Source organism: Cylas formicarius, unplaced genomic scaffold (genome assembly GCF_029955315.1).
Source record: "Cylas formicarius isolate icCylForm1 unplaced genomic scaffold, icCylForm1.1 PGA_scaffold_1__22_contigs__length_36826433, whole genome shotgun sequence".
Lineage (NCBI taxonomy): Eukaryota > Metazoa > Arthropoda > Insecta > Coleoptera > Brentidae > Cylas > Cylas formicarius.
The window spans coordinates 10,181,344-10,197,652 of NW_026844264.1; the positions used below are offsets into that span (position 1 = coordinate 10,181,344).

General features: G+C 34.5%; 1 protein-coding gene across 5 annotated transcripts in view; it reads left to right on the forward strand.

The window, feature by feature from the left end:
* Positions 1–16,309, forward strand: part of LOC132697345 (centrosomin) — a 54,718-nt gene that overhangs the window by 31,111 nt on the left and 7,298 nt on the right. For 2 of the 5 annotated variants that reach the window (XM_060662773.1, XM_060662772.1), the window contains exons 3-7: positions 3,716–3,906; positions 5,797–5,967; positions 6,057–6,191; positions 7,604–7,936; positions 14,962–15,603. In XM_060662773.1, coding sequence (XP_060518756.1) covers positions 3,716–3,906; positions 5,797–5,967; positions 6,057–6,191; positions 7,604–7,936; positions 14,962–15,603 — 1,472 coding nt within the window. Of the gene's footprint in view, positions 1–1,495; positions 1,945–3,715; positions 3,907–5,796; positions 5,968–6,056; positions 6,192–7,603; positions 7,937–14,961; positions 15,604–16,309 lie in introns of those variants that run through there. The other 3 variants (XM_060662770.1, XM_060662771.1, XM_060662774.1) reach the window with 3 other exon arrangements.

Sequence of the window (16,309 nt, forward strand, 5' to 3'; positions counted from 1 at the left end):
CCACGGCTCCGAGTCACTTCGGTCATTTCCGGAATGTTACCGCACGGGTTTGGGAGCAATCGGATGTTTTCGGAGATTTTATCGACGGTCGTAGAAGAAATATATTATGGGACACTGGTTATTAAGCACTCGCTCCGCTCCTGCGAAATAAACTCTTGACTTAAATGCCGTTTTCCACGCTTGTTGCGTAATATGCTATTATATTGTTGACAATCTTTATTTTATTATTCTTTGAGATTATGTCGGCCGACATAATAAGAAACAGAACTAACCAAAAGTCATCTCTTCCCGAAAAGGGGAGTCATCACGAAGTAAAAGTTTTGTATGTCGGAATCTGATTAGGGTTGGGGCTGGTCAATTGACCACTTCTCAATTTACTATTCAGATATGTATTTTATATTAAATTATTATGCGTTTGTCATGTCAAATTTACCTATAACCCTCTGCAAGGAATACCCGAATACGATACTTAGCGATTCGGGAAATCCCAAAAAAAATATCGAGTTAGTTCTCAGATTAAACTAAGTAAGCTTCATAAAAGACATCGGTAGTAAGATATGTACTTGCACAAACGAACTTACTCATTAGCACAGAATAGACAAACAACCAGAATTGATAACTCTCAGTTTGCGTGCGAAACTTTGGTTAACCTGAAAAGAAAGATAAGACTCGCCGATGAAGGACTGGATGGAATTAATTCATAGAGTATGCATTTAGTTCATAATAGACTTTGTTCAAGTTCAGTGGCTTTTCATATACTGTATGACGAACCTTTGTAGTCCTCCGCGTTAATAAAAGAACTCTTCAAAAAATCTAAGCATCAAAAATCGGTCATGGTGTATCAGTTTCCGTCTTTAATAATAACTTCATGTGTTGGTCCATGCAGGTGGGTCCTTAAAAAATATAACAGTCTTTTTAAGAGCAACACCCCTTGTAATTTTCTATTTGTTGTAAAAATAGAGTTTTACGGGAAAATATGTGTTTTCTTTACACGGAAATTATATATATAATAGTTGAGTCGTTATTGAGTTGGGGGCCAATAATATAGCTTTTTTTAAAATTTTTGGTGTATTTTTATATTTAATAAGTAGAAATAATGAAATAATTGTTAATTATTTATTATGTGTTACTAAAAGTTTATTTCATTGTTGATATGTTTTTTTTATATAGATTATGTTATTATACGTTTTTGGTAATATCTAACTTAAATGAATAATATCTGTTCGATTTTTGTTAATTCTTTTAAAATTAAATTCATGTGTGTTTATGTGCTGGGTTCATGCGTTTTTAGTATATTTATGTTCATTTATATGATTTGTTCAAAATTCAAAAAACTTACCGACGGTGCAAAAATATGTTTTTATAATAAAACAACCGATTAGACGGATAGAATCGCGGTTCCGTGAAAAAAAAAGTGGCAAAGGCTCGTTTGTCATTTTTGCGATCATTGGCGTGTGCGATTTTGACAAGGCGCTCCTGTCACGAACCATCAAATTTTCGATCAATCATCCGCGGTCAAATTAGTCGTGCGTTTACGCGATAATAATAATTATGCCCTTTAGAAAAATAGAATAATTAACCACGATCGTTTGTGCGTTTAAGAAGATCGTGTCGCGCCTTATTCACGGGGCAATTTAACTCGGGAACAATACCAAGGCGTAGATTATGGTGTGGTAAACGCATCCGGTCACATAGGCGTCTTCTTTTTTTCTAGCTCGGTGTAGCATCGCGGTGGAAATTTAAATAATTGTTTTGGCAAGAAAAACCCTTGCGAAATGGCCGACGGTTACCTGAGGGCGGTTTTGAAAAACAGCGTCAGCGAAAGTACGTCAAAATGTGACGGCGGCGTCGGCCAACAAGGAACGCCGTCGGTTTGCTCGTCCGTGTGCTCTAGCTCGAAAAACAGCTCGATCGGCGATTTCGAAGAACTGGACGGCCGTAAGGGTTCGCACATTTCTGCCGTCCGATGTTGGCATGAATTTTTTGGGGGGAGAAAAAATACGCGGTTTTGCAATGAATAAATCTGACTTGTTAGAAGAAAAAATGTATAAAGCTCTGAAATTCGGGCATTGAACTCCCAGTAGGACCCCAAATTCAAATGGGTTGCATTAGGATTCCCAATGGCAGTTCAATACCAAAATTTCAAAACAATAAATTATTCTTTCTATTCGCCGTTTTTACGATCAATTTGCTTGGACTATGCAGGGCATGAACAGCGCATATGGTTCTGCACAATAAATTTCTGTTTAGAATAATCTAAACCTAGCAGTGTGGTTTAAGTATGCCCAATAAATTTACATTTACAGCGAAATGATGGGTCATTCAAAACAACTTAAAAGTTTCCTTCCCAAAAACATAGCACACTTCATATTTTGCTCAAATAGACAAATTGTAATTGTGATTGTAAAGTTGGTTGATTGTTAATTTAATCATTCGAATAAATTTCAAAGAATCCACGGAAAAGGCGTACTGCGAACCGTTGCACTTTGCACAATGCACAAATTATAAGACAGTTTCGGTTTGAAAATTTTAACCATCGTTGGATTAATAGAAATGGACAAATAACGTGTCCCGCTAAGCTGCCAGAACTAGTTTAATGAACAGAATTACTTAAATCAGCCAACACTATGTAACCCTTCAGGAAAATACACGTATAATAATGATTAAGTAGAATTCGCGCTATGTGCCAATTGTGTGTCCGTGAACAATTTTGTTGTAGAATTTGTTGACTAAAAAATGGTTATTAATGTTTTATATTGTTTTATTTTGCCTGTAGACACTTTAGTACCTATAATTCCACAGCCAGCTTACATTTTTCTTATATAAAATTGCATTTTTAAAGACTGGTTTGCACCAGAACTGCATATCGATATGTCATTTCAAAGAGAAAAAAAACTTATTTATGAAGAGGGAGCAAAGAAAGGCGGTAATTCTCAGTTCCTTTGGTTTTTCTGGCGAAGTCAAGCTTACGCCTATGAATGTAGGCTTTGATGTGCCAAAATATTCCCTAAAGAGGTCAAAAAACTTTATTTTTGTAACAATAATAACACTTTTAGTGTCCTGATGAACTCTACATTCATGGGTGAAAACTTGAGTTCATAAGGAACTGAGTGTTTACCGGCTTTATTTGCTCCCTCTTCATACACAGATTTTTGGGGCAATCCCGTATTTATTGCGTTGCTTTATAGTTGCCAGTAGCCTGTTACTGCCTCTCCACTTTTATATATTTTTATATACTATTTTCAGGGTGTATCTGAAAAGTTTGTTGACAACACCACTCGAATCAACTAAAACCCATTGTAGTTTTTACATTTTATTTTCTTTCTGGGTGTCTGAAGAAATATGATACCACCCCAAAAAGCGCTAAATTTATATTTCGTTCTGTAGGTAGAGAACGAAACAGGGTGACATCAAAGCTTCCCAAAATCGCCAATTCCTCCTCCGTTTTTTTTTTTATTTTCAAAATATTCATAAGATTTTCGCCTCTACCGATTCAACAATACTTTTTTCCAACAACATTTTTAGCTATAATTAAAAAAAAATGTTGTTTTCTTTTTGTGATTCACTGCCATTGATTATTTAAAAAAACTTATCCTAAAATCCTTTCTTGAGCGGCAATTTTTGCTACGCTACGTTATTACTATATTTTGTTGATGTATTTTTGCCAAATTGTTTACATATATGTGCGAATATTATTATATGTTTGTTGCTCCAGGTGCGATGGGCTTGCGCTCTCCCAACTGCCCGATGAGGGGTAGAACCGTGAAAGAATACGAGGAACAAATGACCAATCTCAAGAAAGAAAATTTCAATCTCAAGCTCAGGATTTACTTTTTAGAAGAAAAACTGGGAACACACTTTACGCTCGACAGCGAAAATATTCTTAAGAAAAATATTGAGTTTCAAGTAGGTATTTTTATAGCGATGTAAGTAAAAAATAGAAAGTGCCTAACCTAACCCAACATTTAAAATAGTTGCTATACGTCCATTAAAACCATTTTTAATTGAAACGTGACACCAAAGTATCAATACCGTTGTAATATTATGTGCATTGCCGATATCCCAGCAAGAGTAAGCAAAATTTCCCTGTTTGCTTTTTTCTATTTTGGCGTTTTATCTTGCGGTTTGACGTGTCGACATTTTCAGTGGTTTTCAATTATGTTCGATAAGATAAAGTAAACGTGGAACTCCTGCTATAAGCGTCCTATGCTTTGGAAACGTTGTAGATAAGAAACGTATGCATATACAAACCCACGTAAATATGATCCAACCGTTAAACTGTACTGGATATTGGTCGCTTCTATGCCATGCAATTGTGGTTGTATAAAAAAAAATTATCCGTTTATGTCAAACGTAAAGAACATTTCATTTGTCACTTTTAAAGAAAAGAAGTCTGTAATAGATTTAATTTATAAAATGTGGTAATAATATATGAGTGTTTCTGTTTTAAGTGTGATTTTTATGTCTTGTTATTATTATATTATTGTATTAATTAGATGATCATGAACATAATTTGTCATTCAGAGAGAACCGTCAGTAAATACCGTGTCATGTCCATTACTAAAATTTATCTATAAAGTTTTTTTTTCGTTGTTGCAATAAATGGCTTAAACTAATTAGCTCATAAATTCTTAGTTCTATGATTAAATTAAAAAAAATCAGTGAGTTCAGGTTCAATAACTTTTGTCTTTAAATACATTACTCGAGCGCCATATACCTTAAGATTTATGGAAACGTCTAGTCATCTATCATCAACTCATATAAAAATTTTAGAACTCAAATTTATTTTACATCAGTACCGTGAATAAATGAGTCGGGACCGTGGAACGGAAAATTTGACAGTTATTTCTTGTTTTTGACTCTTTGAAATCTTTTCGAGCTTTTTTTTACAGTAAAACACATGAACAATATCCACACAAAAATTTAAAAAAATAGTTTTCAAATCCTAAAAATTTCAAGTAAGAAAATAACAGATAAGAAGAAGGGAAACATTTGGCACTCACAAGTATGCGGACAATATTTGAAGAGCACACGGGAAAAACGATCCAAATCTAAAATATCTAAAGTCTAAAGTTTATTACACGAGATAGTAGTTCAGCATGCGAATTTTTTTTGCATATAATAAGAGCGCATCTAAAGAACATCAAAACTACTACTTGGAGTTACCAACCATTGACAACAATAAAGTGATTATTGCATTTGATATTTACTAATTGTTTTTGGACCAAAATTGCTGCAAAGCACCAACACTCTTCAGAAAGATGAAAACATATTGCTCACATGTTAGATTGCCTTTCATTTTTGACAATTTAATACATCTGTCTAAAAACAACAAATAAGTGGCCCACAGTAGGTATTTTTGTTACCTAAAGTTTAAGCAAAATTTGTTTTGGAGTTGAATGATTTTTTCATATATTTTTATTATTATATATACAAGTCGCCTCTTAAAGACAAATAGAAATTCTGTTTTTTTTTAGTATAATAACAGTTTGCAAACTTTAAAACTGTTTGGACTTAAAACCTGCCTAAAGTGACTATTTACCATGGGATTTTAATGTATTTAAATCATAGAAATGTACAAGGTGAACCAAATTGGACTTTTTCGAAGGGAAGCTCTACCTTTTAAAGTAGATAAGAAAAAGATAATAAGAAAAGATGTTTTGTGTTTTTGGTGGTTTAATTTTTATAAAAAACTAATGGCAAATATCGCAAGTGATATTTTGCACGGGTTTTTCGGAAAGAATAACAAAATTAATGGTAGTATCATGGAACCGTAAAACTCGGTCGCCTTTTTAGATGGAAATAGCAAATCTTCAAAAAGAGGTCAGGGAAAAGCACGAACTGCTATGCCAGGCCGTCAAAGCGATGGAGTTGGAAGACGAGGAGCACAAGAAGTATTCGCAGCATAAGGAGCAACAAGCGCTTGAGATGCGGCAAGAGCTAGAAGAGTTGAGGACGCAGTTACACGTAAGTAAAAAACATTCTCGTAGTCTTGGAATATTGTGTAGGGCTCCTTGGTCTAGCGTTTTTTCACCCGTTCGAAAACCGCTTTCTAGGAATCGAAAATTGCCAGCACCGGGATGTCAGTTAAATCCGAAAATACCGCGCATTCGAATAAACCCAACGACGACAAAGAGGAGGACAGTTACGTTACCCTCCTCGAAGAGAAGCTGAGGTGCATGGAATTAGAGGTGCAATTCCTAAAAAATCTGATATTGGGTGATTCAAGTATTACACTCCTTTGAGTTTCGGAATAACAAAGAGAATCCTTCAATAAGTCATTGGAAAAAGGTTGAAGTCTTTTTCAACATAATATCTAAGCGTTTTTCCTATTTTTTAACAGTCTAAAGGAAGCTCCTCGAAATGGACATTCTTTTCCAGTCGATATCCAAATTCCATAATTTTGGCTATCGTAACTGGTTAAGTGTGCACCATCATTGCCTTGATAAAACAGAATCTTTTTCTTTTTCAAGCTGGGGACAAAACAATGATTCATAATACTCTCCTCTTATCATTGTTCCCTTTCCCAAATAATCAATGTAAAGGATTCCTCGAGCATCCCAAAAAACTTGGCCATAATCTTACCGATCGACTTGACCTTCTTCATCTTTGTGGCTAGTCCGCCTTAAAAAATTTCTACTGTTCTTTTATCTCTGCAGTGTAGTAATGTATCCATATGTATTCAGAGTCCACTACATCCAATTTTTTTTACAAAATTGAAGCCGCCTTGCAATAAACCTGTGGCCTCAACTATTTCGCGTACTTTGATTCGTTGGTCAGTTGATATCGTATAATAGATTTTGTCATTGATCATTTCAGCTGAGTAGTTAGGAGTGCAAAAAAATTTACTTTCGATAAGAACTTATTGAACGACCCTCGTACCTACCTACACCCAAGGTGTTCGAAAAAAAAAACAGTGGTCTTTTTTTATATTGGTTTTACACTGACAATTTTTTCATGATTTAATTCGTGTGGGCAGGAATATTAATTTCAAAAACATGAATTATGATCGTTACTTTTATATGTCCACTCAAATTTAATATGACAAAGGTTTTAAATTAAAGAAATCTATACATTTGTAAACGTCACTTTTGACATAAAAATCAATATCTGGCTGTAAGGTTTAGGTATAGGATATTATATATGAAATAGGCCTAAAATTTTCCGAAGAATTCAAAATTAATTTAATATACTGGGTGATATATTTAAAATAAGAGAATTGACCATGTTAATTTTCGTATTCTGGGCAACTACAAACTTCACGTTTGTTGCAACGGTATTAAGCATTAACATTTCGAAGGAAGTCAAAGTACAATGTCAAAATAATATTAAATAGTCAGCCGCAATTCAATGTTAATCGCATAGTTTTATTTTCCATTAAAAAGACCGGCAAGGCGCTGGGTAGGTCCTAGTCCAATGTTTACTTACATTAAGTGGGAAATAAACACGCGTATGGCATTTCAACGAACCAGAAAAAAAAAACAATCCATCGCCTTTTTGCTCGTCGTTTTTGTTTTTGGTGCCGTTTGAAACAAAACGAGCAGTCATTTGCTACTAGTGTTCGCGTGCGTGATAATATTTTTTCCCCGCCCATTTTCTATAGAACCAGTTACACGTCCAGAACGAGGAATCCGCGCAGTTTTTCTACGACCAGTCGCACTCGTTGCGAAACCGTGTGGAGCTCCAGCAGAAGGAGCTCCAGGCAAAAGACGAGACGATCGACAGGCTCAACCGGGACATCGACTCCGCCAACGAGCGCCTGGTCGAGTTTGCGAAGAAGATCAAAGACTACGAGGAGAAACTACAACAAGCGCACCGCGATTCTCAAAACCGCGCAGTCAAGATTCAAGAACAGCAGAAGAACCTCGAGGACCTCTACGAGCAGTATTCCGCCGTCGGCCAGAAGTATTCAAGCGCGAAATACGAGCTCGAAAAGGTAAACCATCCGAATTAAGAGTCTAATGGAGGTGCTTTTCATAGAAACTGTGACCTGGTATCAGACTCGTACAGAAGAAGTGGCGCCCAGAAATACAGCGGCAATAAATAATTCGATTAAAAAAAAATTGTGAAAAATGTGGAAAGAGGTAGATTAATTAATAACCTCACACTTTCAAAACGTTTCCTTCAAAAATTTTTCGCTTCTTCACTTTTATTTCACTCGGTAGTGTAATCTGTAGTGGACCCTGAAGTTCGTTCATTAGTAGCAATACTGTAAAAAATACTATTTGTTATCCGTAACAAAAGAAATTTAACACCGGAATAAAACTAAACATTTTCAATTCTTGTCTTTGTGGTAGTTAATATTTTATTTCTATTTCTAAACTAAACAGATCTAAATAAAAAAAATCTACAAACCATAATGAAAACAGCAATAAAAAAAGTTTATTTTCGAAAAAATTTAATCGATTAAGAAATCTTATTAATAGTAGCTCAACATAATAGTAACTACATTTAAAATACTAACTACTAACTAACCAAAACTAACACTACCTATTTAAGTTAGTCATATTCCTCCTCAATAATGTTCGCGTCGCGGTCACTTTTATATTTATGAATCTTGCAGCACTGAATATTCCTTACCTTATTTAGTAATTCCCGAGCTTTCAATAAAAATCAATTCTCTGAAGAAAAGTTGGCATTCTGTTTACTTCCCAAGGATCAGATATGGTTTGCAAAATTGTTGAAGAAAGCAGCAATATTGCTGTTATTCTTGCATCAAGTTTCTGAATGTTGTACTACCAGATTCAGGCAATTTAAGTAAATCATATTTCATAAATACCACAACATTAAATTATAAATAAATTATTGATGAATTTGTATCTAACGCATGAAAATGTTATTATATTATCGCTAATAGAAGTCGTTTTAAAAAAGTTCCAAATAACTTCCGCCAAAAAAATCCGCCATTTTGATTTTTTTTGTTATCCAAACTTTCTGCGGTTTTTTTTTGAAAATATTGATTGTTGTCGAAAAGAATAAAATGAAACAAGTACAAAAAATTGGATAAGAAAAAAATGCGGATTTTGTTTTTCCGAAACCTATTAAAAAAAAAAAATCTTTCAATCAAGACCGTAGATTACTGCAGGGGTTTTTAATCCAATATTTCTTAGGAATCATTGAATAAAATTATTCATATAGTTTGAAAGCGCGGAAGTAACAACCTTTTCTCTAAAGAAAAAGTAAAAACCAACTTTTCAGAAAAATTGTGTAACTGTATTAAAATTAATTATTATTAAATTAAAATTGCTTGTTTCTACACTATTTGTAGCTTTTAATTTTTTAAAGGAAACGCTGACTTTTTTTAAAAAAGAACAACAAAATAACCCTGAAAATTTTGTGGATAAACTAGCAACTAGTAGTGTAAAATATCCAGGTAACCATATAATTAACTGCTGACTGGTCGAGATTTTCTCGAAATTCTCTTCTGTGCAACAGTAGGTTTGGTAGCAATGAGTTGGGTTTCATCCAATGTTTCACGTTTAAAGAAACATTTTTTTATTTGTAGCTAAAACTATGCTTTTTCGAAAAAAACGTTTCGTATAAAAATACCTACAAAATGAAATGCGTTTTGAGTGGTTCGATCAATAAACAACAAAATTATGAAAAGAAACGTCTAAAATAGCTATATTGAAGCTTCATGTGAGCCATAAAAGAAATCCTGAAAATTTGAAGTAAAAATATTCAATATTTTTCGCTTTTTTTTTTAATTTTTTATTTGAAACGATCCGGAAATTAAAGTCCTATTCTAGTAAGATCAACAAAGAAAATGAAACATTGATTTTAAATTGTTTCAGTCGTTTTTAAATTAAATCGTTTTTCTAGAACATTTAATATGACATCTAAACTGAACCCCGATGAAGTGACGAAATGTCGGTGGCCATATTGGTCGTGGAACTTCGCTATGGTAAATAGCCCATTCATTTTTTTCCGTAGTCGCTTCAAAGTTCCTCTATTATCAGCACAGACAGGGCCAATGTGTAAACCATATCCGATGCATTTGCGCGATCTGCAATAGATAATACCACGGTGTTGTCGAAACAATTGTCATGTCATAATATATAATTTCGTTGAAATCTGAACTTTTAGTTCTTATTTATTTTGAACTTGCTGAGGTTTCGATAGTGTTGGCTTAATCGGAATTTAATTGAAGCTCTTGCTCCACTCTCTACCTGCTTATACAGGAAGTCCAAAAGTGTGTCAAAGTAATATATTTCGTTTATTATTTGTTTTAGAGCAAAATGTTAAATACAAAAGTTATATATGAGATTAAGAGAAACAATTTAAAATTATTTTCAAATATAAATATGTGCAAATAAAAGTTATATTTTTAAAACGCAACACGCTGTACGTTATGTCATTAATAGATACCCTTTTTATACTCAATCGCCCAATGTAGGGTTGTTATGGTTTATACCGAGCGTTTTTGGATTTTTTAATACCCTATCTATTTGACGTCGTTTCCAACAGCTGTAATTTTATTATGCCAACAATTTTATAAAATGATACAGTTAATTATTCTATATTCATCTTGAAGTTGGTTCGAATAGTTTATGCAGGGTGAGTGAAAATGAAAAATATTAATTTTCATAAAAAAAAAACTGGAACCCCCCTATATGCTTTACTTCCATTAATTACGAATATTAACTCTCTTTTAATTTTATTAAGCATTCCCTATACCTAGAGTTTGTATTTTTTGAGGTAGACACATTTTGACGAAATGTCGAAAAAGGATTGAGAACAAAATAAATATTACTTGAACGTGAAAAGTCTATAGAGCCGAATGAAATATAATTCTTTCAGGAAGTAAGATTTGTTACATGTTAATGCGAAATGTAATGCGGAAATATTTTTTTAATCCGATATTAAAAAAAATAAAATTATGAACTGCGCAACTTGGGAAAAACACTTTAAACAGTATTTTACACTGGGGATAATGTTAAGAATGCAGTATCAATATTGCAAATAGTCCCACAAAGAACACTTATAAATCAAGAAAAAAAACTGCAAAATAAAGAAGAACTGTTAAATTAACTTTCACTTTAATTATTGCTTGAGAATATAATAATATTAATAATCATTTAGCCAACTTATATTTAGACAAAAAGACGCGATCTGAAATTATTATTTTAGATTATAATTATATAATTATATTATACTATACTATAATATAATCATATTTTAAGCTTTAAGGAAATACAGAATTTCTAAATTAATGGAAAGAAAGGAAACATTTTTTTCAAAAAATTTAAAATTTACCTATTAATTTTTGGCTTATTGCGATATTTTCTCATTGTTGATGATTGTTTGTGATGTTCAACTTACCTGTAACCCACTTTAAGAAATACTTCAGGCAGATTCAGGCAATCCGAATAAAAAAATTGCACTCCATTTAGTTCTCAGAACGATGCCACGGCGACATAACAATATAAATAAATATAAATTTAATTGCATTTTTCAAATCATTTCAGTCAATTGACACAAAAAAATTTGACTGCTCAATTCGACAACCCTAAATACGTACATTTTTGGCCATAATTCCAAAAACACTCACTATAGACCATAACAACACTACATTGTGATTAAGTATAAAAGCTGGTATCTACTAATGCAATAATATACAGGGTGTTTCATTAAAAACATATAAGTTTGGTGTCCCACATGTTTATTAATCATATATAAAAATAATTTTAATTTTTTTCTTTTAGTCTTATGTATTTAACTATTTTTTCTAAAAAACAAATAGTAAGTGAGATATTACTTTGACATACTATTTGGACATCCTGTATACTGGTTGAGGGAGGCGAAGCTAAAGAAGGGACATGAACATTGTCTGGGATGACTGATTCCCATATTGGGGGGAATTACCGTACTCCGTTTTTAACTATTAACAGAAACGTCTTCAAAAAACTATGATTTATCTTCGTTTTGCACCAGGTGTGTAGAGGGATTACATATCATTATTTTATAGCCAATTAAGTTAAACATTTAATTAGTAACTTTTTTGGTCAAAAAGCGGCGTAAAGTCTATCAATTGACGGGGCTACCTTACCCCAGTACGAAAAATGCATTGCGAGTCGATATTTGTGGCAAAGTTACCCCGTACATTTCATTGACTTTGATCCAAATCATATCTCAATCTGATAAATACAGCCACAAAATGTGTTTTAAAGATGTTTTTATTTCATTTAAATATAAATCCTGAGGAAATAACTGAAAGAAATATGATCGTTATGAAAGTTAAAAGAAAATTAATATATCGATTTAAAAATAGTCACAATTCACTTCAAAAACATAAGAATATTAAACGGTAGCTTTTAAAAACGACTAACTGCTAATCCAAAATGTCTTTCAACTCTGGAACAGCGAATATACCTCTTTTAGTAACTTACTTATATGGAGACTAAAATGTCGTCCCAAGAATAAGAAAATTCGCCTGGTTTAGAAGGCCATTTCCACATTTTCAGTGACTTTTCGAAAGAGCTAATAATGAATTTCATTTTCATCAAAACTGTATTTTTTAGTTGTGGGATATAACCACCCTCTCTTTGTAGTCTAAGAACTTGTTTTTTCTACTCTCGTCTGTAAAATACCTAATTACGCACCGATCTAGCGTGCGGGAGGCGTCGCTTTACCACGTCAGTTTCGTTTCCCATGAATCCGAGCCACTTCGGACATTTCCGGGATTTTACCGCACGGGTTTGCGAGCTATAGGATGTTTTCGAAGATATTTCCCATGCTTTGAATTTTGACGTTTGTCAATTCTGAAATTCATGTCAGTGAATGTATTCGTGTTTTGCGAAAATGTACCCAAAAAGCAATGGTCGTAGAAATAGTATAGTATGCAACACGTTCGGTAAATTTTTTAACTCACTCGTTTATTAAATACCGCTCCGCTCGTGTGAAATAAACTCGTGAGTCAAATGCCGTCTACCGTACTTGTTGCATAATATACTATTCTGATTCTTGCTCTTCACTCAGCTCATCAAACTCTACGTCGTCTCAAGAGTTATCATTGTGTTGGATCCGGTCTTCTTCCTGCATTTCGCTATCCAGTATTGTCTTATTATTTTCTTCACTCTCTGGATTCTCAACGCAAACATTTCCCGGCTCAAATATTTAGTTTTTTTCTACGATTTCTAGCGGTTTTTGTCGGTTCTACTGGTTGGCTTTGAAGTTTTTGTAAAAACAGGTCTTAAACATCATCTGGGTTGTAAGAAGCTCTTGGAATGCGGTCTAGAACATCTTTTGGATTTGAGGGGACCATAGCACATTTTCGAACAAACGCTTTCAAATTATCTTCTGCTTTTGGTGTGATTATGTCCATCGTTTTCGAGAGATGTGAAAAGTTTTGTTTCTGTATGTTTGTGTTACGAATGCATTCATCAGTATCCTTCCACTCCGATAGTATCTTCCTCCATGCTATTTTCACAAATTAGCTTACTCGGTTTTGACGGCATATTTCTAATGCATGTACTGTAAGGCGAGAAGGCAGATTATCACATAGCATCACTTTTTTGCCTTCTAACTTTTTTCGATCTGGAATTATCTGACATTCCAACCAGTTACTACAACCTGTCCACGTCGTCCACATTTTATTGGCTCGATACACCATGTAAGGAAGTAGTAATTCACCAGCCGCACAGCAGAAAACATAACCGATATTGAAGTTTTCCAAAGTTCCAAATGTTTGTTGGTGGAACGTCTTTTAGCTTATTCCATTCCATTCCATTGGTTCTTTTTATATTTTCGGTAAAGCGTTGGGATAGTACAGGAAATCTAACTAAAAATCCTCAAGTCAATCAGCGCCCGGTAAATAATTCTACCTTTAATTTCCGTCCGTATCTTGCTAATGCTATGATATATTTTATTTAATCCCCCAACGATATGATGCACTGTAGAAACTGCCTTTCTTCAAGGCTACATAAGGGTTGATTTCCGTTTTTTTTGGAATGTTTTCCTTTTAGTTTGTTTTGTATTGTTTTTCTAAGAATCTTATACATTTTCTCAGCATTTCTATGTGAAATACGTCCATTTCTTGTATACAGTCAACGTTCGATTCATGGACAACCATCGTAGGAGCAATCCAGCAAATTTGTGCAGTAGCTGGTGTAATCTTTAACAAAATATCAGCAAGCTTTTGGATATATAAAAATATTAGACTATGTTATTCACCCAAGTTATACCGTTTGCCGTCGGGAACGGTTTTTTTTTGAGGCTGTAAATTTATAAGAAGTAATTAATATTAATTAAACTTTGTGGTATCTGTGGATAGACCTCATTGACCCCCAGCTTCGATAAAAATTTCAACCTTCTCAGAGCAACGTAGGTATTTTAAGCAATCTTGTTACTTTCGAAAATCGACCCTGATCCGACGCCGGTATCCATCTTTTATTCGCGATTTTCGACTGTTTTTTGGACCTTGCTATGAAACACGATAAGTTTCCGAAATTTGAAGCAATCGACTACATATTTCGCACATTGATGTGCATTTTCTATAAAGATTTGAACCTTCTCGGATCAATATAAGTAGAGAAATAATCTTAAAATCTCATTTTAAATGGAAAAAACAGTTTAAAAATCAATGATCAATATTGAACGTTTTATATATTATTTATTAATAATTTTGAGAAATTGAAATTTATACGTTAAATACTTTGGTCCTTCCTCTATTCAATGATATCAAAGAGATTCACACAAGTTATACCGTTTACCGTCGGGAACGGTTTTTGTGTGAGGCTGTAAATTTATAAGAAATAATTAATTATATTTAAATGGAGGAGGGGCTGGGGATAACTTTATGGTATCTGCCGATAGACCTCATTGACCTCCATTTTCAACAAAAATTTCAATATTCTCGTAGAAACGTAAATATTTTAAAAAATAACAATAATGCCTCCCTATGGTCGAGTTTAATGCCAGGTGACCAAAGTGTACCAAATATTAATTCGCGCTTGGATTAAGGAGAGAAAGTCGGCGAGGCAAACGAAAATGATGAGCGACGCGAAAATCGGTGAGCTGGAGAACGAGCTCGAGAAGAATAAGCTGCGCGTGAAGGATCTGCAGAGCAAACTGGACCGCGCCCTCGTCGAGGTCGAGAAGAGCCAAAACCTAGCGGTGTCTACGAGTCCGACGGCGAACTCGCGCAGCTCGAATATTGACGGTTATCTGGTTTCAGTTCCGGACGCAGCAGCATCTGATGGAACTGCGCAAAAGGACTCACTACATGTACCGCTAAACGTGTCCGGTACGTCGTCGACGTCGTCCTCCGCCGCCACCACCCCGGACGGTCGTTGTTTGTCCGCGTTCGAGTCGCTGTTGAGGTCGCGCGACGGCGGCGAGCGACTTTTGCGCGAGTTCGGTGACGTCAGGCGCGAGTTCGTCGCGTACAAACAGAAAATCGTCAAGTTGAAAAGTGAACAGTTGAAGGCGTGCGAGATAATCAAGAGCATGATCGACATGAGGAACCGGGCGAACGAGGAGATCGCGCAGCTGAAGAAGACGAAGACCGACCTGGAACGGGAGCTGGAGACGCGGGTGGCGCCGCCGCGCGCCCATGCCGCCGAACTCGACGCCCTACCGACGACCGGAACGCCCCCTTGCGAGGTACTAACGCGCGTCACTGACGATTTTGATAAGCGATTTTACGGGAAGTTCCACTTTCCGCTGTAGAAGTTTGCCGCTTGCTGCCGCTTTATTTTTTTTTTTGGCTTGATCCTCGCCTTTTTTTGTTTGGTTGCAGAACGGCCGCCGCTATCACAGAATCGACTCTAGCTTCAGGCGGTTTTTGAGTTTTGCGTCGGAACGGGGGTTCTGCTTGTGCGGTTACAGATGTTGATTTTTTTTACTCAGTTCAATTTTTGCGTAATTTTCGAAAATGCTGTAATTTCTTACCATTTTAAAAAATTTTGCACAGCCATTTTCGAAAAAATTAACTAAACTAAAATTACGCTTTTTCCATGTTCTCCGTTCCGGGTGCTATTATGGGTGTTGCATTTTACGTGTCAAATTGTAAATTTTTGTTTTGTTTGTTATCATTTGAAAATGCTTTTATTTAAGATTTTGAAAAATTTTACCCAGCCATTTTAGAAAAAAAAAGCTTATAATCTCCGGTATATTTCCAATTATAATTATTGCAAGTTTAAAATTCGGGCGTCTCTTAAATTTCTCCTTTAAAAAATGAAAACACGACATTGTACGTCACAAATTGTAAATTTTGACCCAACAACTTTTTTTCTGAAAATTTATTTTTAGTTTTAGTTCAAAATTAAATCTCCACTATTTTTGCTATTTCAAGTTTTAAATGATTTCT